The sequence below is a fragment of the Centruroides vittatus genome, unplaced genomic scaffold (assembly GCF_030686945.1).
Source record: "Centruroides vittatus isolate TY-2023 unplaced genomic scaffold, ASM3068694v2 scaffold_2342, whole genome shotgun sequence".
Classification (NCBI taxonomy): Eukaryota; Metazoa; Arthropoda; class Arachnida; order Scorpiones; family Buthidae; genus Centruroides; species Centruroides vittatus.
In genome coordinates this window covers 235,075-261,478 of record NW_027122688.1, presented here as the reverse complement: position 1 = coordinate 261,478, position 26,404 = coordinate 235,075, and the positions used below count along the sequence as shown (strand labels likewise).

At 32.7% G+C, this 26,404-nt stretch overlaps 3 protein-coding genes across 4 annotated transcripts in view; 2 read left to right on the top strand and 1 right to left on the bottom strand.

Moving 5' to 3' along the window:
- Window positions 1-4,313, top strand: part of LOC136987505 (reversion-inducing cysteine-rich protein with Kazal motifs-like) — a 28,337-nt gene extending 24,024 nt beyond the window's left edge. The window contains exons 18-22 of the mRNA XM_067285242.1: window positions 1,917-1,981; window positions 2,060-2,187; window positions 2,268-2,394; window positions 3,721-3,822; window positions 3,892-4,313. Of these exons, the coding sequence (XP_067141343.1) occupies window positions 1,917-1,981; window positions 2,060-2,187; window positions 2,268-2,394; window positions 3,721-3,822; window positions 3,892-4,304 (835 nt within the window). The 3' untranslated portion in view covers window positions 4,305-4,313. The remainder of the gene's footprint in view (window positions 1-1,916; window positions 1,982-2,059; window positions 2,188-2,267; window positions 2,395-3,720; window positions 3,823-3,891) is intronic.
- A 7,804-nt stretch (window positions 4,314-12,117) lies between these two features.
- Window positions 12,118-14,066, top strand: LOC136987502 (indolethylamine N-methyltransferase-like). Its single transcript, XM_067285238.1, has 4 exons — window positions 12,118-12,157; window positions 12,421-12,568; window positions 13,327-13,534; window positions 13,599-14,066. Exons 2-4 carry the CDS (start codon window positions 12,421-12,423, stop codon window positions 13,648-13,650), a joined length of 408 nt encoding a protein of 135 aa, XP_067141339.1. The 5' UTR covers window positions 12,118-12,157; the 3' UTR covers window positions 13,651-14,066.
- A 1,360-nt stretch (window positions 14,067-15,426) lies between these two features.
- LOC136987484 (WD repeat-containing protein 86-like) lies at window positions 15,427-20,435 on the bottom strand. Of its 2 annotated transcripts, none has more exons than XM_067285217.1 (7): window positions 20,175-20,435; window positions 16,919-17,423; window positions 16,683-16,850; window positions 16,449-16,610; window positions 16,246-16,381; window positions 16,077-16,180; window positions 15,427-16,013 (listed from the first exon to the last, which is right to left on the bottom strand). In XM_067285217.1, the coding sequence occupies exons 2-7, from the start codon at window positions 17,396-17,398 to the stop codon at window positions 15,819-15,821; spliced, it is 1,245 nt and encodes a 414-aa protein (XP_067141318.1). In that variant the 5' UTR covers window positions 17,399-17,423; window positions 20,175-20,435; the 3' UTR covers window positions 15,427-15,818. The 2 variants fall into 2 exon arrangements, with proteins under 2 accessions (XP_067141318.1, XP_067141319.1); XM_067285218.1 differs by having other exon boundaries at window positions 16,919-17,323; window positions 20,175-20,434.
- Window positions 20,436-26,404: the final 5,969 nt, after the last annotated feature.

Below are 26,404 nucleotides of genomic sequence, written 5' to 3'. Positions count from 1 at the left end.
TCCACCCGTAAACCTGTTAGAATTCGATGTTTTTTGTACGTTATTACGACGTTACCATTAAATGATGTATTATAACACCTTAAAGTAGAAGCTTAAGGCAAAATATATTAATGGCAGACATGAAAACGTTATTAGAAAGAAATGTACCCATCATCATCAAGTTTAATAACACTTGATAATTTTAATGAATCGTATACATTCTGAACTTTGTTTGTAAGCCTGTTTATACGCTGCAGTAACTTCAATCTGACAGATAGCAAATTTGTAACGTTTGGTTCTTTAAGGGTTTAACGTACTGTGTTTGATGTCGTTCCCCAAAATAAAATATCTAAAGATCTCAGATGTATAAAATTGTACTTTTGCTTCAATCAACTGGAGTAGAAATATTTGTTAAAAGAGTGATAAATATGTTCCAATGAGGCGATGCTTAGTACTGCGTATCCCCAATCCGTAGGAATTTCCGAATCAACAGGATCAAACACCAAATGATTGAAATAAACAATTTGCGAATCTGGGGCATTTCCGGACTAATTCAGAAGTCATATTCCACGACTTCTGAATTAGTCCGCAAAATATGTACATCGTGACCTTGCGTGTTAAATTGTTCATAGACGGGTACAAATACAAATTTCATATTCGTTATGCGATAAAGAGTGATAGTGAAATTTACTAACTTATAATGTGATAAAGCTTTAAGAATGTAGGTTCATTTAGTGAAAACGTTTTTATCTGGCGATAATATACAGATGTATAGAAACTGTACTAATTCTTTATAATACCGTATTTTTTATCACTCCAAATTTACGATGCCTACAACATTTCAACTTTCACTTGATTATCCATCAGATGTCGGGTCGAGCTGAGGCGCTTATCTATAGAAGACATTACAGAAGCGAAACCCTAGTTATATTTTTATCCGAATACCAATGACGATTAGCTGGTAATCCGACTACGAGTTACATTTAAACCGGAGTTCGTTAACTCTTCATTTAATCTAAAGTGGAAGGTATTGAAAAGCATTTCAAGTTCACGAAACTTCGAATTATGGAATTACCGTTATTTAATAAGGGCATAAAAGTGTGATGCAGACAACATAAGAATGAGCAGACATGAATTTACTGTATATAGGCCTACGTATATGAAATACATAGCTTGAAATCGCCACGATACTATCTCTGCTTCGAAAGGAAACAGCGGAACTGGGAATGGATGAATCGTCACTAAATTTCTGTTACAAATAGTATAGGCTTACTGTACGTTGGGAACAAGTAGATCGAGTTCGCGGAGCAAACGAACACTTAGACAGAATTGGAATGTTTTTCTGCGAATGTTCAAAAATATCGTAATTTTTAACCCATTGAAAAAAAGCTTTTTGTTTTGGAATCCGAACTTGGTTCTATGTTCGATTTTGATAGAGAAAATATGAAACTTTTCATATGATTTGAATGAAAACTGTTTCCCCCTCCCCAATTAATTTGAGTGTGGATGTCCATTTCGAAAGGGATCAGAACTTGTATAAGTCCTTAGTTGTTTTTTAATTTTTGTGTGTCTGGCTTTGGAGGTGTTAAACAGTGATTTTCAACCGGAACAATGTTAATAATACTTGGGGGTGACGTGTAATTTAGTTTTTAGTTAGTTACACTTTATTCTTTTTTAATTTATAATATTTTTACTGTATAAGGAAAGGAATTCTAGAGTTCAGGTTGACATTTAAATATACAAATTTATTGATTTTATGAGAGTCACATTGAATGAAAATAGAATTTAATTTGATGAGGTTTGTGTTTTTCTTCTTTGTGTGTCAAAGACACTTCTCTCTGTAAACCACTTTATTTTCTAATTCGCTGATAACAGAATTATAGTATCTTGAGATTTTTTGCTTATATTCTTATAAATACAGGTGTCTTTGATTATAGATGCGTTCCCAGGAAGCGAGTATGTCTAAGCATTAATCATAAAAGCTGTAAACAATACGACTGCGGTTGGTATTTGTTTTAATGTATTTCATAAAATAGTTAAAATTCTGTATTAATTTTTCTCTTTTTACTTTATCAACTAGTCGACATAGAGCAAAACTGCAATCTACAATTAAATTCTCCCGTCTGCGATACCGACAATATTGAACATAACAATTTATGTTGGTTACTACAAAAGCAAAAGCTTCTGGCTTATTATGGAAAATGTATGGTAAGGAAAACTTTTAAGGAACATATTAAATAATCTCAATTTGCAGTTAGCTTTTTTATAACGTGTAGTTTAATAAATAGCATCACTGCCGAAGTAATGGGGTGGTATGTGGACATAACGGAGAGACATACAATAGCGAATGTGCGGCGTGGGCCGAAAGAGTTTCGGTGGATTACATGGGCCCTTGTGTTGCCGTGGGAGCCTTCGGTAAGCATTTTCTTGTTAATTAAATTTATAAACGTCTAGAAATCAAGTTATTCTATGCTATAAATAAAAGAAAATTTTCATCAGCAAGATTAAAAATTTGTTATATAAAAATATATAAAAATAAAATATATAAATATATATAAAAAAATATATAAAAATAAAATAATAATAATTAATTATTATGTTGGGTTAAGTGAGATATACTCGGTTAACACCGGTGGCTGTGTACTAAGCCGGACCAGAGTCAAGGCATAGTAACCAAAACAGAAATTAAAGAAATGTATCAGTGTGTGTGTCTGTATTCAGGAATTTTCTCACAATATGACATGTATTCAATATAGTGGCTTTCTGCAGTGTGATGTATGTGTTTCTATTCAATTCCAATGTGCCCAGGCTTTTGTGTAGCATGTGTGGTATGACACCTGTAGAGGAGAGAACAACAGGTACAATAAGCACCCTATCCATCCTCCACAGATGCCTTATTTCCTGGGCAAGTTCTGTGTACTTGCTAATTTTTTCAGTGCATGCGTTTTGTATATTGTGAGTGTTTGGAATGGATATGTCTATAATGTATGCGATTTTATTGTGTTTGTCAATGAGTGTGATGTCTGGTCTGTTGTGGTAAATTGTTTTATCTGTGATTATGGCTCTGTCGTAGTACATTTTGTGCGTGTTGTTTTCCAATACTTTCTGTGGGATGTATTTGTAGTATGGTTCGTGGATGTCTACTAATTTGTGTTTCTTTGCAAGCTCTTGGTGTATTATATTTGCTACTTGATTATGTCTGTGTAAATAATCTGTCTGTGCCAAGAGCTTGCAACCAGAGGTGATATGTTGTATAGTTTCTGGCATGACGTGACATTTTCTGCATGTGTCATTTGTGAGTGTTGCATCTTTGAGTATGTGTTTTCTGTAGTTTTTAGTATTTATGACCTGATCCTGAAGGTTTTCTTTAACTAGTTTTGTTACATCTGATTAATTTCATATTTCAGTCGCAGTTTAATCGGCATGCTGGTTTATGTGGCATGTCGGTCATTCCGCGAAATTACGGTAATCATTAACCACAATACTTTTTCTCGCCAAAATAATTTAATGCAATGATTTACCGATTCCTAGACGAATATATAAATCCCAAGTAATAATTTTAATTTAAGTGTTAAATTATTTTTTATACGTGAAATCCCGCTTAAATTATCTTGACACACGTCACACGTCACATTTATAATACTGAACGAATCACTTGTCAAACAATGGTGTAAATGTAACACCATTCTTTGACTATTTGCAGATAAATTTTCTAAAAATAAATTCGAATTAATTTTCCAGACGGCTCTACAACTACGAGATGTAACAGTATCAAGTGTTCTCCTCTACCGTCTAAATATTGTCCGCACGTGTATCCACCGGGAGGGTGTTGTCCGGTGTGTGGTAAGTAAAGTTAACATTTCATCCACTCTAACATTTGAATGTGTCTTTTAACCGCATTTGTTCGCGAAGGTGCGGCGTTACGCTTGTTATTTACTCGAAAGATGACAGACTGGATAGTGGAAACGATCGGTAACGTGGAGCCAGTCGTGGTTCAAACACTGGCAGAGAAGTTACGCGAGCACGTAAAGATCTTGGAGTGCGATGTCTTTGCGTATCTGAGCGTTAAATCGGACATTATCGCTCTGATCGTCACCACAATGGATCATCCCACCGAAGTTCAAATCGAATCTTGTATAACGGAAGCTAAGAAATTGGAATCTCTGATACAGAAATCTTCTCCCACTCTATTAACTGATTTGTCCTTATCGTTCATTAGCGGTGCCACCATGATCGAACCCATAAACGGTTCTTATAAATTAGACAGTGCTGCGATACTTCTGCAATTGTTAACTGTTTTTTGGTGCTATGTATATGTAATATAAATATTAGCACTTTAAATCGATTTTTAAATATAAATTTTAAAGAAAAATGTACAAAGTTTTTGTAATAAAATTTATATTATTATGAAAAGGCTCTCTGCTTTTCTTTAATTAAAAAGTAATTTTTGTAATTTGTGGATTTAATTAATTAACAGAAGTAATGTCTGATGACTGTAAATTCGTAAAATGGATATTCGGGGTGCGTTTTGTGCCATTTTTGACTTAAAATTGATTTCGGAAAAGAGTATAATGCTTATTTTGAACCTTTCTAATTTTAAATAGCGTAATCATTGTATTTTAATAAAATATATTTAAGAATACACATTCTCTTGCGTAACACCGAAGTGTGGGGTGGCCGAAAATACGTAGAGTAACAGCAAGTTTCGAAAAGTCAGTTGTGTAGCGGGAAGAAATTGCCAAGATATGCATCATCCATTGTATATTAAAATTTTGTAAATAAAGCATAGACAAAATTGGCGAGAGACCTGGGAAATGATTCCTTGGATCAAAGGATAATCCTTGTACATCTCTTGGAAACCAATTCAAATTGAATTGGTTTACGAAAAAATTAGGTGTTGGTAAATAAAATTCATTTTTTGCTGGGCTTAAAATTCATTTTTTTACAATGGTTTTCAACGTATTTAATATAGGTTATCGTAAGGTTTAATATTATTTAATATAGGCCATAATATTAAACTCGATGATGGTCTATATTAAATAGGTTGAAAACGTTTGTAAATTTAAAAGAATTTTAAGCCCAGCAAAAAATTAGATGTTAGTGAACCTGAATTGAATTATTTGCTGAGAAAACGGTGGATAGATACTTTCGTAAACTTTCATTGGCTGTTGAAAGATCCAATGAAACGCGACGAACCATCTGTCTACCAAAACTTGTGGAAGGAGTCCGAGGAAGGGTCGGAAATTCCGAGATAATTTTCGTCGAAAGGTGAAGGATTTAGTTCCCGTCGTGTCATCGAAAGGAAAAGTGTTATCGTGCGATCCGAGCGAGGCATATCAACTTAATGCATCTTGAGTGGTAGTCCAACCGATGCATTTATCGTCTCATCCTCTCACGGAACCACGTAAGTATCTATAAACCCAAAGTATTTAAGCAGCAATTTGACTCTGCGGTCAGCCAAATCGTTCTTTGTGTCCAATATTTTAATTTAGATTCATTCAATTGACTTCTTTAACGCGAAGTTTTCGGGTGTAAAATACATTTCCAAAATAAATTGTTAATTTAAATGTAGCAGGGTGTGTTTGTCTTTGGTCTTCTTCGAGAGGAAGATTAAAGTAAAACATTCCATGCCATTTACACATGGAAAGAGCCCTCGGGGAAAAGATTATTAGATTTTAGTTTTGACCCGCTCATTAACAAGATGGCAACAACGAATTTATATTTCGGCGAAATCGTCGCGTCGTATTTACTTCGAAATCGTCGATTACTTCGGTATCAACAGACAAGAAATCGAAAAATGGATGACTGCTTCGACTCGACGTCCTTGCTGGAAGTTTACGCCATTTTAGAAGATTTTAGGTTAGTTTGAATTTATTTTAATGTCACTATTGTAAATTCGTCCTCATCAGAACATTTGTGTTTAGGGATATTAAAGAGGAGGTTAGAAAGATCGAAAATAGGATTCACAATAAAGTTAAATTGGTAATACCTTGCGACGGGGCATAAAGATAATATATTACCCAATGATATTGGTAAATTCGACGTCATTACGTGTTTCCACAGCATCTCTGTGTCTTTGTCTTCATTATAGAAGAACAGGGAAGGTCGGGAAGTAGCGGACAAGCGTTGTTTCTAACATTTGCTACAAATGGCAGAACTTGTGAAGACACCAGCGTGTTGGGCGAATAAAGAAAGTTGAGATTCCGCCATATTTCGTTAAGCAACAGTGTTGTTTACACGTGGCAAAAAATTTGGTATTTTAATAGTGTTTAGAGTGAACGAAGATAACTTCTGGTTGTCATAGTCTGCCTGAAAATGAGAATAAGGTTTTTTTTGTTTATTGTTGGAAACAACATTTATTGTTCTTTAACTTGTAGGCCAGAAATCTTCTTAAGCTTACTAATACGTATGTGGTAACATACATATTAGTATGTTTTGTTTCATGATGTTTCGGGTTGTATGGGACAAAAATGTTGAGGTTTGTATGAGACAGAAGTGTTACGGGTTGTATTCGAAACAGTTTAAGGTTGATAAGAATTATATTCTCACGGAATATTTTTGTTTTACAAGACAATGTGGGTAAACAACGGCAGAAGAAATGAAAGAAAGAAGAAAAAGAAAGAATCTGTGCAGCTAAGAGAAAACTGCTGGGGGAAAATTGTCTAAATAAAGAGAGACAAAAAAGAAAACAGCCAATAGGCTTAAATCAGTTCAAGAAAAGAGAGAAGACCAAGAGAATCACTTCATCATCTGTGATGAAACATTTGAAGAAGACTGGATTCAGTGTAGGATGTGTGCAGGTTGGGCTCACGAAAATTGCGCCGATCTTTAAGGAAACAATCTGTTTTATGAATACGATGTGTTCATTACCAAAAAAAGTAAACGTAGAATGCATTTGTCATTAAAACGAATTGTTAAATTTTCAGACTGATCGTTTTTTAAATTCTCTCATTTATACCACTTTCTTCTCATGTATTAACTCGGTTTTACAGTCTGTAATTTGTACTTTTATCAATTTCTCAAAAATAATTCTGCCTAATAATAAAAAGTTGTTGCTGACCAAAAGTAATTCTTCTCTTGCCGATTTTTCTCATGTCCGATACAACCCTCCACAAGTAAATTTGATAAAAATGTAATGACCTTAAAAATATAAATAAATTTTTTACACTTTTTATCTTAGAAAAATGAGTTTTAACGGGAGTTTTTATAGAACAATGAAGTTTTGTATGGAATGTAATTTGGTCCAATTGAGCTGTGAAAATATTTTAAAATATAGAAAAAGCTTAGGTGTCCGATACTACCCGACCTTCCCCCTAATAAAATTTTACACAAACTCAAAAAGTATCCGAGTGACGATGGAGTCTTGGTTATATTAACGGAGCTGAAAGTCAATAAGTACTTTGGGAGTCAATGGATCGATTTTCATTCGATGAACGAAGAAGACATCGAGGAGGCTATTAAAGATTCTGCATTCTCCGTAAAGAATCGGTATGATTTCGACGTTCCTTATCTTAAAGAAAAGCATTGTTTATATTCGATGGCTAAAAGTCAAAACGAATTATGGTAATTAATTTCAAGTACATTAATTTGCCACAATTACTCCTCGGTAAACAAGTCGTTACACAGTTTATACACGGTGCATCATTTCAAATGTTATATTTGTTTATAGTGTTTCTAAGGTAATTAGGCTATAGTTGCAAAGTTAAGATCCGGGTGCCCAGTTCTTCGATGCGAGTATCGAAAATGTCACGTGGTAACGGACTTTACCGCGTGACATTTTCATTTTCAACGAGATCACGTTGCCACTCGACAACAGTAGACCAGAAATCCCGGTTTATTCTTCATTTCAAATTATTTATCATTATTGAAATACAGTTCATTTATACGATTATTAAATCGTCTAAAAACTGTTTCAATAATGACGAATAAATAAAATAAAATCAAAATACAAATATTATAAGAGGGTCGATATAAATTTTAATGATAAAATGCTAGTATTATGCTCTTATTTTAATTAAATTTTGATGGTTATATGTAAATAAATCAAAGGTCTTCGATTTGAATTGTATATCATTAAGTGTACGAAGTTATCGGTCAATGTCACGGTCTTACACGTTTCTCTTTGTGATATTACACGTAAATTATTTGCTTAATGATGAATTAAATGGATATTTGTAATCAGTAAAATAATTAATAATTTAATAAAGTTTGCGAGACACTAACATGCCTGGTCCTTAAATCTACATTTCGTACGCATCCGATTCGTCTCAATAGCTGCACGATAGACTAATGAAAGTCATTCGACTATAATATTTTGTTAAATTAGTTAAGTATTGCGTAGTTGTTTACAGGAAAAGAAATTTTATACGTTGACGTAACGTTCTGCTATCGGAGCATCCGAGATCAAGTTGAGGACTGATTTACTACTCTGTACAAAAAGCCAATTACATAATGTTTCATTAGGTGGGTCGATATCGAAGTTTATCGCACTTTTAACATTTTAACCTTTAAAAAGTGCAAAGATACCGAACAATCTGGAGATTACCAAATTGCGCAACTTCCGACAATTAAAAGCTCCTTTCCGAAGCATTTTTATTAATAGAAATATTACATCTTTACAATTAATAAATATAATTTAAAAGTACATTTGCTTAAAATACAGTATAAACTTTTGTCGATAGTAAATGTGCGTATAAAATCCCCAGAGAAATATACTACTTGTAAAAATCCAAAGATAATCCATAAACTACTAAACTACCTTACCCATATTTTTTTGTCCCGTTGGTACTAGAAAGGCCTTTACTCAATACCCACGGAGGCGTGGACAGGCCCACAATAGTGTCGACTGACGAGTGAGTGGCGAAGGACTTCCTTTCGCATAAAATTGGGGCATTTTACGAAATTTGTTCGACGTAATTTCTTGTCGAGCGAGGCTAAAAGTATGTCATTCGCAGACTATGGATTGTAAATTTACCGAATTTTTCATTTACCGGTAATTCGGTAAATGAAAATTAAAATACCGGTAAATTTTTCCTGAAAAATAAACTTAAGGCGATAAAAAATATAAGTCATTTTGATTTCTATTTCACATTTTTTATTTCAAAGATATAGAATATAAAAATTATAAAAATTAGTGTTATTTTAAACAAACTAAAATAATAACTTTTAGAAACAGAAATAAAATAGTACAGAAAAATAAAAATACAACAGAAATAATATATAGTGCTTAATACCATTTTATTGATTACCATTTTTTAGAAAGTAACTTCTCAAGAAACTTAAATTATTTAAAGTCTTATCTCCTAATTTTGATCTAATTTTTGTACAAAATAATCCGGATCCCGCGAATACTCTTTCTGGTTCAACACTTGGACGAATGGTATATTAAATAATCAAATACTATTTGAATATACTTCCCCCGTACTTTTTCTTGGCGGAAGTATTCTAATTTTTTTTTTTACTATTTGTTTCCAATCTTTCGTGTTTTTTGCTTGTGGAACCGACTCTTCTCGACATTCTGTTTTTGTTCGATAAGGTCGTAGAGTTTCCGCTTCGTTGATAATTCGACATTTGGTGTAGAAATATCAATATTTTCGTTATCTGACTTTGAATTGGAATCCAAATCGGGATCATTTAAGTGCCTTTGACTACTATCAACAATAATCGAAAGTATTTCAACAATGCTTTTGATTATTGTTGCTTTACCGTTTATATTAAAAATGTCATAACTTTCTCGACCCGACAAAACCAAATTACGGTCTGTCAAATAGCGTAATATGTCCGAATAAACATTCCTTTTTCTCTTTTACGCTATATATTAATGCTTTTTTTCAGTTCAACGCTTAAAAATGTATTTTGGCTGGTTAATTCATCCAACATAAATTTCAAAGTAACATCGGCTACATATAAATTAGTGTTTTCGTTGCAGTGTTTCAACGGCTAACTTAATGGGTTGCAGGCTCGAGATTATATCTGTAGTAATTTTATTTCCCTGTCATTGAAATCAAAGTCCAGTTTCAAATCTAATAGACTTTTTCGGACAGCATCTTTAAGTAATAAAAATCTTTCCAGCATGTTTAGTAAGTTCTGCAATCTAAAATTAAAGAAAGTTCTTTTTCAATAATTTCTTTGACATATTTTTGTAGTAATGTATTTTTGGTTGGCGATTTTCTAAAAAGTCTCATTATCTGCCGTATTTTTGTAATTAAAGAATTTAATTCTGCATTTCGTACAGTAAGTTCGGTACAGCCAGTAGTTTCTTGGTTTATTTCAAAATTATCGTATTCAATGTCCGAATTATCAGAATCAGATTCTGTAGTAAGCAGTAAATTAGCATTATATTCATCGTCATCCCGTACATCCGATGTGCTTATATTGTAAAGAACTTTTATGATTGCGATTTGCAATCCATGTACAAGACATAACTGATGGTCTTTATTGAGTAATTTCGTCGTTTTCTTCATAATGGCAGCTCCGTCCGATGTTATGCAGACAACATTTTTCAAAGAAATTTGAAATCCTTTTAATTTATTTTCTAATTCTGCGCGTACCTCGGCAGGCCCGGGTCCATAAATTCGACTAAATCCGAGATTACCCAAGAAAATAATACGTATTTTGCACAATCTTAAGGCATAATATTAGAATCTTGTAATAAATATTTGTATTTAATTATTTTAAACAGTTGTTAGAAGTAAAACATTTTAATGTTATTTTACAATAATATTGCATTAATGTCCTGTCATAATATGGTGTATTCAAAATTGCTATTAATTTAAAAAAATACCTCAAATATTTACGTATTATTATTTTTCAATATTAAAAAAGAAAATATTTACTTATTCTTTAAGAAAAGCGTTGATTGTAAAGATTTTAAACCTTTAAAAATCTCAAAAACTGCAGAGCGCAAATCACATATGATAATTTGCGCTTTCTGTACGATTTACAGCGCCTCTCGCACCCGAGAAAGTTCAAATTAAAATTAAACAAAAAATATCTCACATAAAATTAATAATTAGGTATATTGTTGCTTACACTTACCTGATTTTTTATTTTCGATGTCCTTTTAGCCCTTTTAAATATCTATAAACACAATATTTTCTACGTAAAAATTTCTAGTATGGATTTTTCATTTACCGAATTACCGTAAGTTTACCGAATGATTTTTTGTCAATTTATCGGTCAACCGGTAAATCGGCAAACCGGTATACAATCCCTATCGCAGACCATATAAGAACGATATATTTGGAGCGTAAGAATTTCCAGGTGAATTCGTATTTTGCGTGAGTATTGTTACCAAAGTGTGTATAATGTGCTAATATGTATATATCTGCTTTGATGTTTAAAATGAGTGTAATGGGAAAACTTCAAACATAGACTAATTAATTAATAGAAAACTTGGACAATACAACAGAGATTCGTCAAATAAAGAAGAGGAATTTAAACGTAAGCCACAAATACCTATCATTTGACTAATGCCGTATTTATATAATACATAAACGGTCCCGAGTTGTGATTTGTTTAGCTTATGTAACATAATCTAATCTTAATTCTGAACACAATTAGTGATAAATGAAATTCTTTAACAAACTAACGAAATTATCGAAAAATTATAAGATAATCGAGCTCTTAAAATTTTCCAATAAAATAAATCACCTTTAAATCATCTTAACATATTAAGTAATTGCATTTAATTTATTTAAAAGTTTATATTATGCGCTAATAAATAGAATCAATTGTTTATCAGTAATTTTTACTGAGTAATTGAATAATAATTTTAATCGAGTTTATAACTGTAACGACATAATGAATGCTGTGTAGGTCGTTATAATTTCCCCCGTTTCCCAATAGCTTATTGGTGGCAAGTATAGAAAAAAATATATTTTAATAATGCTGAGATTTATTTTATGAGACTTAATTATTCTCACTAACTGAAGAAGTGACAATTAACAGTATTGTATAATACAATTTGCTGTAACTGATATATAATAATGTATAATATCAGCTATTCGTGATAAAGTTATTTAAAATCCAGAAAATCTTATCTTAATATGAAAGTCCGCTGTTCTGAAAATTGTTACTTGTGAATCTTAAGTTTGAAGGAGGCGAAAGACTATTTTTGAAATTGCCGCCGAATATACCAATATAACTCGTATCGAACTCAAATATTGTATCTACACAGGTAAAATTCCGAATAGTTTTATACAAATTAAATTTATTTTGCGGCATATTTAATATAATTTAACAAATTTAACGAATTTACGATGTTGTTATGACATATTTAATTGACTTTTTGTGCTAAGATATTGGGCAAGACGTTAGCTAACGATTACTTACCGTTCTAGAAATGTTTATTTCCATATTTGTTCCGCGTAATGCTGACTTTGGTTGATTTAAGATACGCAAATTAATTGTTATTTTTTATTATTTCAAATTATCGTAAAGATGGAAGGAGAGAAGAATCAAAACCACGAAGTTTCTGACATTTACAGGATGTCAGAATTTCCTCCCTCTTACTATAAAGCCATGACAGGAAGATGGGCGAAGATAGAAGATATATTGGCTGAATTACTTCATCAGATTTTTCAATCAGGTATTTAAAGTTCATTACACGAGACATCAAAATCAGACGATATTGTTATATTACGATGATTTTACAATACGTCATTATCACGTTAAGGTGCCGATATCATCGAGGAATCCGGATCCGAATCCGGACTATCCTAATAATATATAAGTTTGGGGTTTTGTTCCTTTATTTATCACTAATTGCAAACTGGGCTTTTTATTTTATACTACGGCAAATAGAAATATTTCCAAGGTGTCTCATAAGTCTGACACTGTAGGAAAATTTCCTATTTTCTTATTTTTATAGATCAGTAATAGCTGCCAGCGAGAAGCAACGAAAGCATTTAATTCCGTGTCTCCAGATTTTCATCTGGACATATGAACCACTGAATATTAATTATGGTGCAGGATGGAGGGATGTGACATCATTACCCTCCGCTTACCGATTGGCAGTCACTTGAATTTGTTTGCCGAGAAAGACCGCGGACATATTGAGCAAAATACGCGAATTAAACTCTTTCCCGAAATGCCAGACTTGTGAGACACCCTGTAGTTTCACGAATCAAATCCGAAATTTATACGTAAATTTAATTAAGCATAGTGAGTAAGTTGAAATGATTTTTCTCACCTGAAAATGAATCTATATTTTTGCATTTTCTGCATAACACTATAAAATGTAAAAATCTGTATACTTCGTCACCATCTATGAGCATTTGTAATTGCAAACGTAAAAAAAAAAAACATTTTAAAATTGAAATTAATTTTTTGCTACTTTTCTTCTAGGAAACTTACCCGGAAAGAGATTACTAGATTTTGGTTGTGGTCCACTCATTCACAGAATGGCATCTGCTAGTCTTCGATACAATGACATTGTTCTTGCCGATTATTCGGAAATCAACAGGAACGAAATACAGAAATGGTTAAACGAGGATCCCGATACTTTCGATTTAACTCCATTTCTCGAGAGAACGGCCATTTTGGAAGGTTTCGAGTGAGTATATTTAATTAATAACGAGTATATTAGAATATGTTTCATTAAAATGTATTTTGATTAGAGAAATTAAAGAAGGCGTGAAGCAGATCGAAAGAAGAATTCGCCAGTGTTAAAACGGTCATTGGTTGTGATGGACTGAGTGACCAGATACTTCCCAAGGAAATCGGAAAATTCGACGTCATCACTTGTTTCTATTGTATCACTAATTTCGCATTCAGCGATGAGGAACATAAGAAATTTTTGCGGAAACTTTCCGCGTATCTTAACGATGACGGTGTCGTAATCGTCATAACCGTTTTTGGTGTAGATAAATATCAACTGCACCAATGGATCGATCATTATCCTTGCAAGAAAGAAACCATTCCGCAAATAATTAAAGACGGCGGTTTTCGGGTACAGAACTGGTACAGCCACGAAAACACCACTCTGCCCGATCATCAATGTTTATATACGTTGATTAAGCTACGATCGTAACGTACACGCGCTTACTGAGCCTTAAAGCTCGATATAGTGCCAATGTACCAAAATGGCAAATAAATGAGTCCGAATCAAAGTGCAAGCGTAATTTCTATAGATGTTCCGTATTAAAATAGTGTACTTTTGTAATTTGCACAGGACCCCCTAATCTTTTATCTCTAAGTTTCCTTCGTTATTTGATTACTAGTTATATTAACGAATGTGTAAATTTTCATGTTGTAATGATATTATTATAAGAATATATGTCTGGACTAATTAATGTCTTCTATGTCCTTCCTAACGTCTCATGGGGATCTTATTCTCGTATATTTTTGCCAACTTTGGGTCACCCTGTATATCGATACCTTTATTTCATTAAAAATGATTAAATTTTATGCTAAATAATAACATCGGTAAAATGATCAAGTTTACAGTAAAGAAATAAGCGTAATTATCAGATAAGTTTTTATTTTAAAAAACCAATTAAATGCATGCTTTTCGTTCACTCTGACTATGTGCTATCTATTGCGCTACACATCAATCTTGTGGCTAGTTGAATTTGCGATAGAAGTGCTCACCACACAGTATGCTAACACGAACTGTTTAGGCACTTGTGGAATGCCACTTCACTTCATTAACGACGAATTTCGAATTACTTTTTTAGAAAAATCTCTTAACAATTGTCTAAAAAATTAGTTCTTTAATTTCTGATGTTTCGTACGACGATCGATCGAGTCGCAACTTTTAACGTTTCAAAACTTGCAATTTATGACACTGTCCACTTGTACAATGCGTTGCCTATTTTAAGGTGAATCACTCACTCATTTGCATATTGTACAGAGTTGTGCAGGAGACAATAGGTGGTTCTCTGCAATATGTGCACGTTTTTAATAGCGAGGTTGAGGCCGAAGTTTTAAACGCGAAAACGTGTACGTCGGACGTTCGGCGGCGCTTTCCCGTAAGCCCAGAAGTTTGACAATGGTGTTTGGAAAGTCAGTGGAATCGTGTTCGACATTCCAAACGCCACTGTCAAACTTCTAGGCTTACGGGAAAGCGCCGCCGAACGTCCGACGTACACGTTTTCGCGTTTAAAACTTCGGCCTCAACTTCGCTAATAATTGCATCGTTATTTATTATAAACAAGCAGTTTCTTATAATAATTAGTCATATTTGTTAGTACTTCAAGTAAATATTTTTTAAAACTCCATTATCGTAAAGTGATATCATAAATACAATTAAAAATATCATTAATAATTCATTTTAGTTAATAAAGTTATTAAATAGAACTGTTTTCATTTTAAATAAGTAAGCTTAGAAACAAATTCATATCAATTATTGACAACGAAAACTAATCACGATGAACAACTGTTTTGATCAGCTATTTATATATCACGTGATAGAAAAACTGCTCTGATGTCTGGTGCTGTGTTCCATTTTCTTCTCGAGATATTTTCATGCCTCGAGAAATTTATCGCTGACAGGAGAGATCCTCATTAATAAACACATAGTTTCAAGTAATCATTAAGAAACAGTTCAATCTGTTAAAAGTATTGCAGAAGACCACCCGTGTCCATATTTACTTCGCGCACATTACTCAACAAGTTGAATATACACACGATTCATTCTATACAATACTTTCAACTTCTTTTTAATAAAGTTACAGTATAATAATTAACTTGTTTTTCCCTCAAAATGATTTTATTACGATTAAAATTTGTTTTTAGTTTTCTTAAAAACTAGCTTTAAGATTCTTATTGCTTTCTTAATACACGTATGAAAGTTGTTCCCGAAAATAGATATACAATATATTTTTCATTGTGAAGTATTAATCGTGTATGTACGGATCTAGAAACTTCACAGCATTTTGCAACTCTTCACTGTCATCTTCCAGTTGCGGTTCACTTGTTTGATTTCTGTCGAAAATGTCAGCACCAAAGACAGTTTCGTCACGTACTCCCGTCGTATCCCATACCATTATGGTACCGTCGTAAGAACCGGTAAATAATTTACCCGAAACCACCTGAAAAAAGAGGCATGACTAGAAAATTCTTAATTATCATTTACTATTTAGAGAGTGACATACCTCCATGCATATAATAGCATTGGTGTGGCCGGAGAACAACCTCTTCATGGTACCCGATTTAGCTTCGAACATTCTTCCAAGAGTATCTCCAGAAGCCGTGTACACTGTAGTATACATTACGAAACTTTAAAAAATCTGTGCAATCAATGTAAGTTACAAGAATACTTACAAATTCCGTCGAAATACCGTAGGCAAGAAACTGTGTGATTATGCCCTGAAAATACTCTAGTACATTCTCCAAACTCCATAGCCCATGCTCGGGCCGTTTTATCGGAGCTGCCGGAATACAACATCCTCTTGTGGATCTAAAACAATTTTGTTCATTATGAGGTACAAGAAACATTTCGTATTTCTAATCGACTTCTAACTTACCATTAATGTGTATATAGGGCCTCCGTGACCTCTCATTTGTCTAATGCACTCCCCTGTTATAATGTTCCAACATCTGATGGTCGAATCGCCTCCGGCAGTGAAAAGCATGTCTCCGGTAGTATCCGCTTCCATGGTATTGACTGGAGAATTATGGTAGAAGGTCTGTAATGCAGATTTTTTAAATTGTTCATAAATTATGCTACTCCAAAGCATAAGTAATCAAATACTACTAACATTTATACATCTGCCAGTATCAAAAGACCAGGATCTTGCGGTTCCATCAGCACTACCCGTAATTATAATGTCCTCGTCAGAACTTTTATACTCGTAGTTGTCTTCTTCCTCTTCCGATTCTTTCTCTCCGGACAGGAAGATAATAGGATAAGTAGCTTTGGTGTGTTTCTAAAAATGGTTTACACATTATTAATAATTTGATAATGATTTTCGAGTGATGGATTGTGTCCGCTTACCTCTAACGTCCTTATGCACGCCTCCCCCTGAAGGTCTCCAACATCGTTAACATCAAAAATCCATATCCTTGCGGTAGTATCGCTAGACGTAGAAAATATATAATCGCCGGCACATACAACTCGACTTATTCTGGACGTGTGACCCTCGTAGACGTAAACGCAATCGCCAGTAGTTATCATCCACTTCCTTATCGTGTGATCGGCAGACCCCGTTACTACGTATTGTTCGTGAATAACGCAACAAGTGATGTATCCCGTGTGACCTTCCATCACGCCTATACATTCGATGGGATTCGATTGTGTGCTCCACATGCGAGCAGTTTTGTCGTCACTTCCTGTCACAAGAAGCGATCCATCTTCACTTAGTGCCATACAATTGATGCCCCCTTGATGTTCCGTTATCTTCTGCAATAGGTAATTTTTGCCTATAATATGTTTCGGTTTGTGAGGATTGCTTTCTTTCGTAGGACTGCAACCCATGTTGCGTTTTTTTGCCACAATGATTCTGTAAATAGTATTGTAACGTTTAAAAAGCTGTACGTAAATATCGAGAAAGAAACCTAATTCGTGACGAAAGAACACGAGACAAGCCGGTGTCACGCACCACGAAACTGTTTAAACATAAACAAGGTCAACTTCTAACATGTTTCTTTACAAGATTGTTAGCTTTTGTAAACTAGAATTTTCCTGTGTGTTTTCTTTTCGTGACAGTACAGAAAAATACGCGATTTGTCGCGACGGACTTAAAGAATATTAAACTTTTGTTTAAAGTCTCCAGTCTATCCACTGGATATAAACGAACTGGAATGTGCCTATACTCAACGAAATATTTTATAATTTTAACACAATTTCTACTGTTTAAAGTGTTTAATCCATTTACTAATAATAATACTAATTTTTAAACACCGAATCTTGTATATCTTGGGCACTGAATTTTACCTAATGTTTATCACGACGTTCGAAGTCTTTCGACGTGAAACCCGTTGAACTTTCTGGTACAATTTGTTAAATTTCGTGACACGTGAATCCCGGTGGATCATTATTACCCTCGTTCCATTTATTTTTCGTTTAATAGCTAAGTTATAAGGAAGTGGGTCAATTTCCTAGTAAAACTGTTAAATGGGCGAGGTCTGTTGTTCAATAATTGAATGAATCTCAACCAGCCATGTCCATTACTATCGATTCGTTTCTGTTAAGCCGAGATTTTTCTATAAAGTCTTCTGTTTGATATAACAGATTAGTAATTGTTAAATCGAATTTTCAAAGTAATCTAACAGCACTTTACTGCGATGTTTCGTTGTAGTTGTAAACGTAGCCCAAAATAACTCGCGTGAAACGAATTATCGAAGTAACGTGCATTTTTTTTTTTTTTTTCATTGATTAATCGCAAATTTTTAGCTTCCTTTGTTTATGTAGTACACGAGCATCCTTCAATTTTCTTGTATAAAATGAGAATTGTCATTCATACAAACGTATGCGTTTTTTGCTTACGTAAAATCGTTGTACTGAGCGTTGGACAATCTGAACGTCTATTTATGGCAATTGCTAGACTTTTTTTTTTTTTGTCATTCGAAAGTAAGTAGAGCTTAACTGTATGTGTCTTAATAGAAATCGGTTTTATTACGTCATGAATTATTTTGCTCCTTATTTTACACTGGACTGTAAAGTGCCGATTGTATTCACGGATTCGGAGATATACACACTTTATATTATGATATCCACTTTTGTAAGTAGAACATATTCGTACAATTGAAATTTTACACTAAAATTAGCATATTTTCAATTTTTCGTCTTGAAAACACGTATTTACATTTCAGTAACTATTGTAAATAGTAACCCTGTTTACTTGATTACCATTTTCACTATTTTAAAACATGAAAATGCAAAAAAAAACTTCAATTTTTAAAATTTATTTTTGTAAAATTTTAATTTTTCTCCAGTTTAATAAAGAATATTTCACACGTTTCCCTCATAAAAAAGGATTATTTCAATTTTTGATTCGAACACGTCTTCGTAACCGATAAAATATGACGGATCGACAACATTAATAACTTGTTGGCAGGAATCGGCAGTTTATATTTCTTTTGGTTCGTGTATAATATCTATCTTTATATTAAATTATATTTTCCAAGAAGTTTACGGGAAAATGTTCATTCCGCCATTTTATAAACTAAACTCTGATAAATTTAAGCTTTCGATATATAAAATTAAGCGCTTTGAGGCATGAAAAATGTAGTTTTCCGAATAATATGATGTAAATTTTTCTCAAAATATTTTACACAATTACGACAATATTAAAACCTAAATGGCAGCCATTTTGAATGAATTCTAGTAGCTGCGTTGTTTCAATTATCGTCAAAAATGCTAGTACAGACAGATTTGGAAGTGAAGTCTAAATATGTAGCAGACATACACGCAGTAGGATTAATTTAATAACATTTTTACCTTATTTTTTGTAAAATTTTATGAAATTTACAGCTCTTACGGATGCTTTTTCCTCCCTATACGCATACGAATCACATTTCAAACAGTATATTTAATTAATTCTTTAAGATATTTTTTTGTTATTATCAGTGAAAGTCCTTTATAAAATACAATTTTTATATACAAAACAAATAAAAATTATAACAATTGAATTTCTCGAATACATTTTAAGAAATCTTAAATCGGCGTTTCATTAAAATTTGAACATTAAATACGTTAAAATATATTAATTTCACGTGTTTAGAAGAAAAATAAAAGTATTTTACTACACGAGAAACACGTCAGCGCATCGATCATCAGTCACTTTTTGATAGTTACGTAAAGAAATCCATTAAAGAAATATAATTTTCATAATCCTACTCGAAAACACAGATAAGAATTTTCAGAAGAAATGAAGAAAGTAATGAAATTTATTTTTAAATAAATAATTTAAAAATGAAAAAAAACGCAAAGTTGAAAAGACAAAAACAAAAAAAAAAAAAAATACACCGGTAAGTGCTACGCCACAATTTCACTCAACAAATAAATTGAGAATACCTAAAAAACAAACGATACGATTGTTCGAGACACGTTAAACATTAGTTTTAAAACACATAAAACAATACACGTATTTAAAATAAGTATTTTGAACAACGGTACGCATTTACTATAGACGTAACACGTGAAGCGACGATTGCCTATAACGAGTGGGGGTAAATAACGCCTACGCGTTTTATAATATTTAAATATTATGCGATAAGACCTAAGGAGGGAAAGAAAACAATTGACTTACTCGGAAAATAGTTGGAGTCGTCTCGAGCTAGATCGGTGTGCATTAGTCACAGATACAAACAATGAATATGTTTCGTTGCTTGGTGCATAAACTCAGCCTTGACTACAAAATAGGGGTGACAGCCTCTGGACGGGTGAAGAAATAAAGTTGCCATGGAAACAGATGATCATAACACAAACCGGTGTGTCGGCATTCGATTCTCCCGTTTTTTTCACTGTTCCTCACACGATGGCAGTTGACTCGTGTACGTTTAGACGAATATTCAACGAGACCCTTACGAGTTTCTCTCCCTTTTTGTGGCATTTATTTTTCTCCCTTTACAAATGAATTTCAAATATTTAGACTTTTTGTTTTATAATGTAAATATAATTTCTAAAATTTTATATATTTATAAACATCGAAATGCGTTAGTTTTTACTTATTACGATTAATTCGGGCGGTTAAATCTGTTGAAAATGAATACGGTTATTAATTAAATAGTTTCGTTTTCGGTTAACAGATGGCGCTACAAGTCACTTACCGGCTGTTATAACGAGACATTATAGCTGCCTGTTATAACTTTCCCGTCCATTTTTGTGAAATGGACGTGAAAGTTTGTTTAAAAACTAATAGAATATAATGTTATACAAAACTGATACTATTTGTTTTTCTCTTCTTATAGCAAATTCAACTTACTTTTAACGTTTTTATTTCACCAAATTCTTTCCTTATCTACTTAGAAACCCACAGAATCAGTTTTGAACTTTCATCTTTTTACGCTTAATTTTAATTCTTTAGACTCATAATTCGTAATTTCTTTTAGATTTAATTGTGTGGCTAATTCTGTTTGTTAGAGGATGTATCACGTGTTTGGTTACGTCACAACGATTTGAGTGTTTATTTCTTGAGGGCAATATATGAGATCCTTCCTTTTGTTAAACGTAACAGCGTATATCACACAAGATGTTGTGTTTCGTAGAAAGAATATAGTTATAAAATCATTTCGTGTATAAAACTTAGCTCGAGATGGGTAAAGATTTACTAATCCAGTAGGTAAAGAGGTATTTTTCTTCGTTATTAACAGGAGAGAGCAGCCGACGTTACGTTTCTATGTTCTACAAAGAGAGCTAATTCATCTTATGTGTTGTATACTATTATATTTAACACCAGAAATTGTGAAAGTGCCGTATAATCAATTACCGAACGGGTGAATGGTAAACTATCAGAATACGGCAAAATACTGGAAAGGTGAGAAAGTGGGAATAAATATACAAAAATTTATTATTTATAAAAAATTAAGATTTATTTTGAAATGAATTTTGTGTCCGAATATCCGTTTCGAAGCGTGGAGCGAGAATTAAGTCGGCGTTAGAGTTTCTGCTCCAAAGTGTTGGATAACAGAAAAGGGGAATAGCGTGAATTGACACACTTTCCACACTTCTCACCAATTATGGTCAATATCGTAAATTTCCTTTGACGTTCTGCCATTATAATATTCGTCTACCGCAATGTTTCATCGCTTTGAACTATTCTTAAGGGGTTGTGCCCGTTTGAACACGCTTAACTATCATTAAACGCGTTTGTTCTTTTAACTATTTGCGCCTATAACTTACAACATCAATAAAGTATTAAATATTTAAGATAAACTTTACGGCATTATTTGTTTATCCGAGTGTATAATTATTAAATAATTTTATCAGATTTTTCTCTCTTTACAAATTATTCTGATATAAAAGTTTATCCATGAAAATGTTCATCAATTGCCGAGAATCCGGCAATTTAATTTGTATTTTGCAGTAGAAGTTATCATAAATTTCAACGAGATAACGTTTTATTGGACGAGATTAACGTTTACTTTTCCATTCTTAAACTTCGCATTTAATTTCCTCAACAATGAGGTTGGTAACTGGAAGAAAAAAATATATGCAAATTTTCTTTCCTATAATAAATAGTGTTGTAAAATTTTGATAAATTCCCATAGATTCTTTCATATTCTTTTCTCTTCGCTTGCAAACATCTTCGAGATATTCATTCGAAAGCATAAACATGTTTATCTTTCGAAATATTTATCCTAACCAGTAGATCGCGGTCCCATCCTAGGGAAGCCTCTTCTTTGTTAAGGTGTAGAAATTTGAATAAATGTTTCTAAATTGAATATAAGCGTGTAAATGTGTTAACTGAGGTATGACCGTTCTTCTATAATGCAAATTATAGGCAAATCATTCCAGCCACGCGCCATTTTTATATCTGTTCTGTAATTTTCGCAGCGTAATTTTTAGGTTTCTACAATGTTTATACGGAAACTGTGGCGATTATTAATGTAAAATGGACGAAAATTTATGAAATGTTTTGAAATTCTTGTAAAGAATCATTCTCTGCCGAACAGCAGTAATGTCGTTAAGATGTCAAAATGAAATATCGACATAGTTAGGTGTAACGATGATTGAGATTACAAGGAAGGTAATTTGACGCTTTAATTCTTAAACAATTGGCTCTCAGTCTGGTAAATCTTTTAAAAAATGCATAAAATTTTACTGAAAACGGTAAGAAAAACGCACAATTTACTTATCAATGAGCAAAATGCGTTAAATTGTGATAAACTTCTAGTGCATGACTTGGAAAAACCGACACAACACAAGTATATTCATTCATTCTAGACAAGTGCCATTGTTTAGTATTCAGTGTCCACGTGACACACAAACACAAACACCCAAGTGAAGAAACATTTTATTTTGCACACTTTTTTTATAAACAAAGTAAAAACCGGATATAATTAGATTTTATTTGTTTGTTTGTTTTTCTTATAATAACGAAAGACTTAAAAAGTATTTTGTTGTCTTAAAACTTTCTTTTGGTGTTTTCCCAGCGTATATTGACAATAAAAATGATTTAGTGCCTTTAAAAAAAGGGGGGATACAAGATAACGGTGGAAGTGAAAATTGGTGGACTTATCAGGCGCCTATTTGATGACAGTTTGTGACGTAGTTTGATGTTTATTAGATTATTATATTTGTTAATATTATTACTAGACGTTGAATGAGAGTTATTATGAAATTATTCCTTATTTTCTTTAACGCAGAACAGACAATTCGGCCAAAATATCTGCTTAATTATGTATTTAACTTTCTTAAATAAGTTAATTAATTTAAATATAATTAAGTTTTCTCTTACGAGACTCGTTTCTTGTACAGTACATTTTCGTTAAAGTATATTTGTATCGTAATACAGGAGTATTGTGAAGTTTTCGTGTCAGATTGTTTCCGTACCTTTTCGCTTTTATGCTTTCGTATACAAGTGATCCCTCACTTTCTCCGGGAATCATTTTTGTCATTTCTATACTTGTTACAGAGATTTTTTGCATTTTTATACTTTCACTTAAGTGTGTACAGTATTTTCCTATAAGAGTGATGGTCGGGCATTTATACAGAATATTCTGTTCTTTATTATCACGCGAGTATTCTTGTACAGTACACCTCTCACACTTGCTAAATGTCCTTCTTTGCTTCTGGAACCTGGATTTAAAGCTCTCGTGTGTTTCTCGCGACTTTTCGTGAACGTTTCCTGTTCCCTTCTTGCATATTCGCGCACGTTTTCTCGCATACGAATATAGAAAAATACGATAGAATGCGTCTACGTACTGTACAAGAATACTCCAGCTGTACTTTTACATAAATACATTATGCCATTACGAAAGAGCAGGAAACAGGTGTTACGTACGAGAAAACTCGATTTTAATAGACACAATCGATGGTAAATTCTGTTTTAAGTGCCCGAAAACCTTAATTTATGACTTACTGTCGCCAGTTAATACACAAAATTGATTACCGGGAAACATCTGTAGCCCGCCGTTTACAGAGTATTATTAAAAATATAATTCGGTTGAAAATCTGATTAATTTAATTAAAGAAAAGCAACAGAATGGAAATAATTGCTGGTCAGGCTCGTTTGTTTTATCTGTTTCTTCGGGTGAAAGTAACTACGATAAATTACCCCATTTAATTTATAGTGTCAACACTTTGAAGTCATCGTTTTCACCACTTCATTGAAATAAATTGCTAAACAACTTTGCTTTGGCGTGTTTGCTCGTCGAGTTACAACTAAGAAAGCAACGACGTATTGTTCTTCCGTGTCTATTGAAATGCCAGTGTTGTTTTTGTATACATAAAAGTTACCTTTGTATGTCGAGTGTCAATCATTAAAGACTTACAAAATAAAACAAATCGGTAAACAATTAAAATTATCTTTTTGAACTTGTATACCTCGTCTGTACTATACACTTGTATATGGTACAGATGGGGTACGTTTACAAAGAATTTACTCGAAAAGACAACATTCCACCCCTTGTATTTTAAGTTATACCATTTAAAAAATAATAAATAAAAAATTAAAATTAATTAAATTTTTATAAAAATAATAAAACCTCAATTTTATTTAATTATTTTTTTAAGTTAAAAATTTTTAAGATATAATTTTCGACGTTTATTTTCCTTTTTTCGAATATAAAATTTAAATATTTGCTTTGTTTTACTATAAAAAAAGTTAAAATTTAGTTTTGAAAAATCAGAATGTCTTTTTCAGAAACTAGTTTAAAATTTATATAAAAATATACGTTAATTTCTATTATATTTCTTGTTTGTTTTCCGGAAATAAAATGAATGGAGAAATACAAAAAGTCAAATTCCGCTTTCAATTTTCTCTCGAGTTAATTTATTTTTAAAGAAGCAAACTTAGACTTAATGAAAATGATAATTCGTAAAATCGATAATTATTGGGCATTCTGGACCCAGCAAAATTTTTCTCTTTGTCCAAATACAGTGGAAACAAATGGCATTTGTCAGTAAACTACTACTTTATCTACAAAAAACTAAATTGACATTAAGTTCTTTAATTATTAATAAGTAAATAATTAATTTAACGTTTTTAATTCGAATTTTTAAAGGCGAATAAATGACGAGCGAGTAATAAAGGTTGGCAAAATGACAAGAAACTTAACTAATGATCCAATCCGAGGCAAGAAGTACGGGCTTTACTTATTTTCAATTTCGAATGAAAGTTTCATCATTAATTTCCTTTTCCATGTCCAACCTTAAAGGAATAGGATAGTATTCTGTTTTCTTGATATCCTGTCGGCGCTATCGATCCTACTGTTTTATTCTTATTTTATTTTATCCGCTTCCTAAGACAAAATCAGATATCTTAAATTAATAGAATGATCGTGATTTATTAAGTAAAGATACTTTGACGGAACTCTCTTCTTTTATTTAGTAAACAAACGAATATTCTTCCATACCGAAATTTATTGAAAATTGACTTTTTATTTCTTAGTACAAGATCCCACACGTCCCTCGCTTCGTTTAAAATAATGATTCTCCTATCGAGTTCACTAAATTGTATTAAACTATATGTATAAGTGGACTACGTGAAAAAATCTATCAATTAATGATCAGTCGTCTAACCCCCCCCCCCCGCGAAAATACTTCTATTGACATCGGCGATACGTCGTTGTATCGATTTTTAACCGAGTTTTACTCATTAGGGGTTAAGTTAAATACTTACATATACCGATTATACGTAAATCTCTACCCACGATTACCGATTGGTAGTTGGAAGCCCGCCAAGCATTATATAACTTACGTGTGTAAACGCGATAAAGCTGGCTAAAAATTCACCTTTGCACCGTCTTTTTTCATTTATCGAATGACACGAGGGTTTCCAGCTCTCCGTGTAAACGTATTTATGACTTACAACTAGCAACTACCGATTATTCAAAACTCTACTGGTGATTCGTAAGTCTTTAGTAATGCTAGCGCAGTTTCTACCGACGGCCCCCACAGTTCTGTAAAATCCTACTGGTGATTTATCATTTTTTTTGTGATAATACTTCAATTTGTTTACGATTGATCGACACTACTGATTAAATTCTGCTGACGATACATCATATTCTGATTACTAACCGCGCAACGATTCGTTTGTTTCTATTGATGATTTTGACACCCACACCCGAATTATTGTTACTTATTATTCGTTTTAACACGTAACGGGTCTCGAAACCTTCAGAAATCACAGGAAATGATATTATATTGACAATTACGTTTATCATAATGTCAATTAAACGTTAACGAATGTCGACAGTTTTAAGAATTATAAGTCATTATAATGCCACAAAAACACAGACAAAAAAATGGTATTTTCGAGTGTGGAAGTTCATTTTTTTAACAATTATTTCAGTTTTTTAAAAGGAAACTGTTTAT

What these genes read in the sequence shown, in the direction of transcription:
- LOC136987484 (XM_067285217.1), bottom strand. Translation starts at nt 17,398, where the DNA reads ATGGGTTGCAGTCCTACGAAAGAAAGCAATCCTCACAAACCGAAACAT. An exon ending in ATACTGGCAGATGTATAAAT is followed by an intron (nt 16,611 to 16,682) that starts GTTAGTAGTATT and finishes TCTGCATTACAG; the next exon opens with ACCTTCTACCATAATTCTCC. An exon ending in ACGGTATTTCGACGGAATTT is followed by an intron (nt 16,181 to 16,245) that starts GTAAGTATTCTT and finishes TGTATACTACAG; the next exon opens with TGTACACGGCTTCTGGAGAT.
- LOC136987502 (XM_067285238.1), top strand. Translation starts at nt 12,421, where the DNA reads ATGGAAGGAGAGAAGAATCAAAACCACGAAGTTTCTGACATTTACAGG. An exon ending in TCATCAGATTTTTCAATCAG is followed by an intron (nt 12,569 to 13,326) that starts GTATTTAAAGTT and finishes CTTTTCTTCTAG; the next exon opens with GAAACTTACCCGGAAAGAGA. An exon ending in GCCATTTTGGAAGGTTTCGA is followed by an intron (nt 13,535 to 13,598) that starts GTGAGTATATTT and finishes TATTTTGATTAG; the next exon opens with AGAAATTAAAGAAGGCGTGA.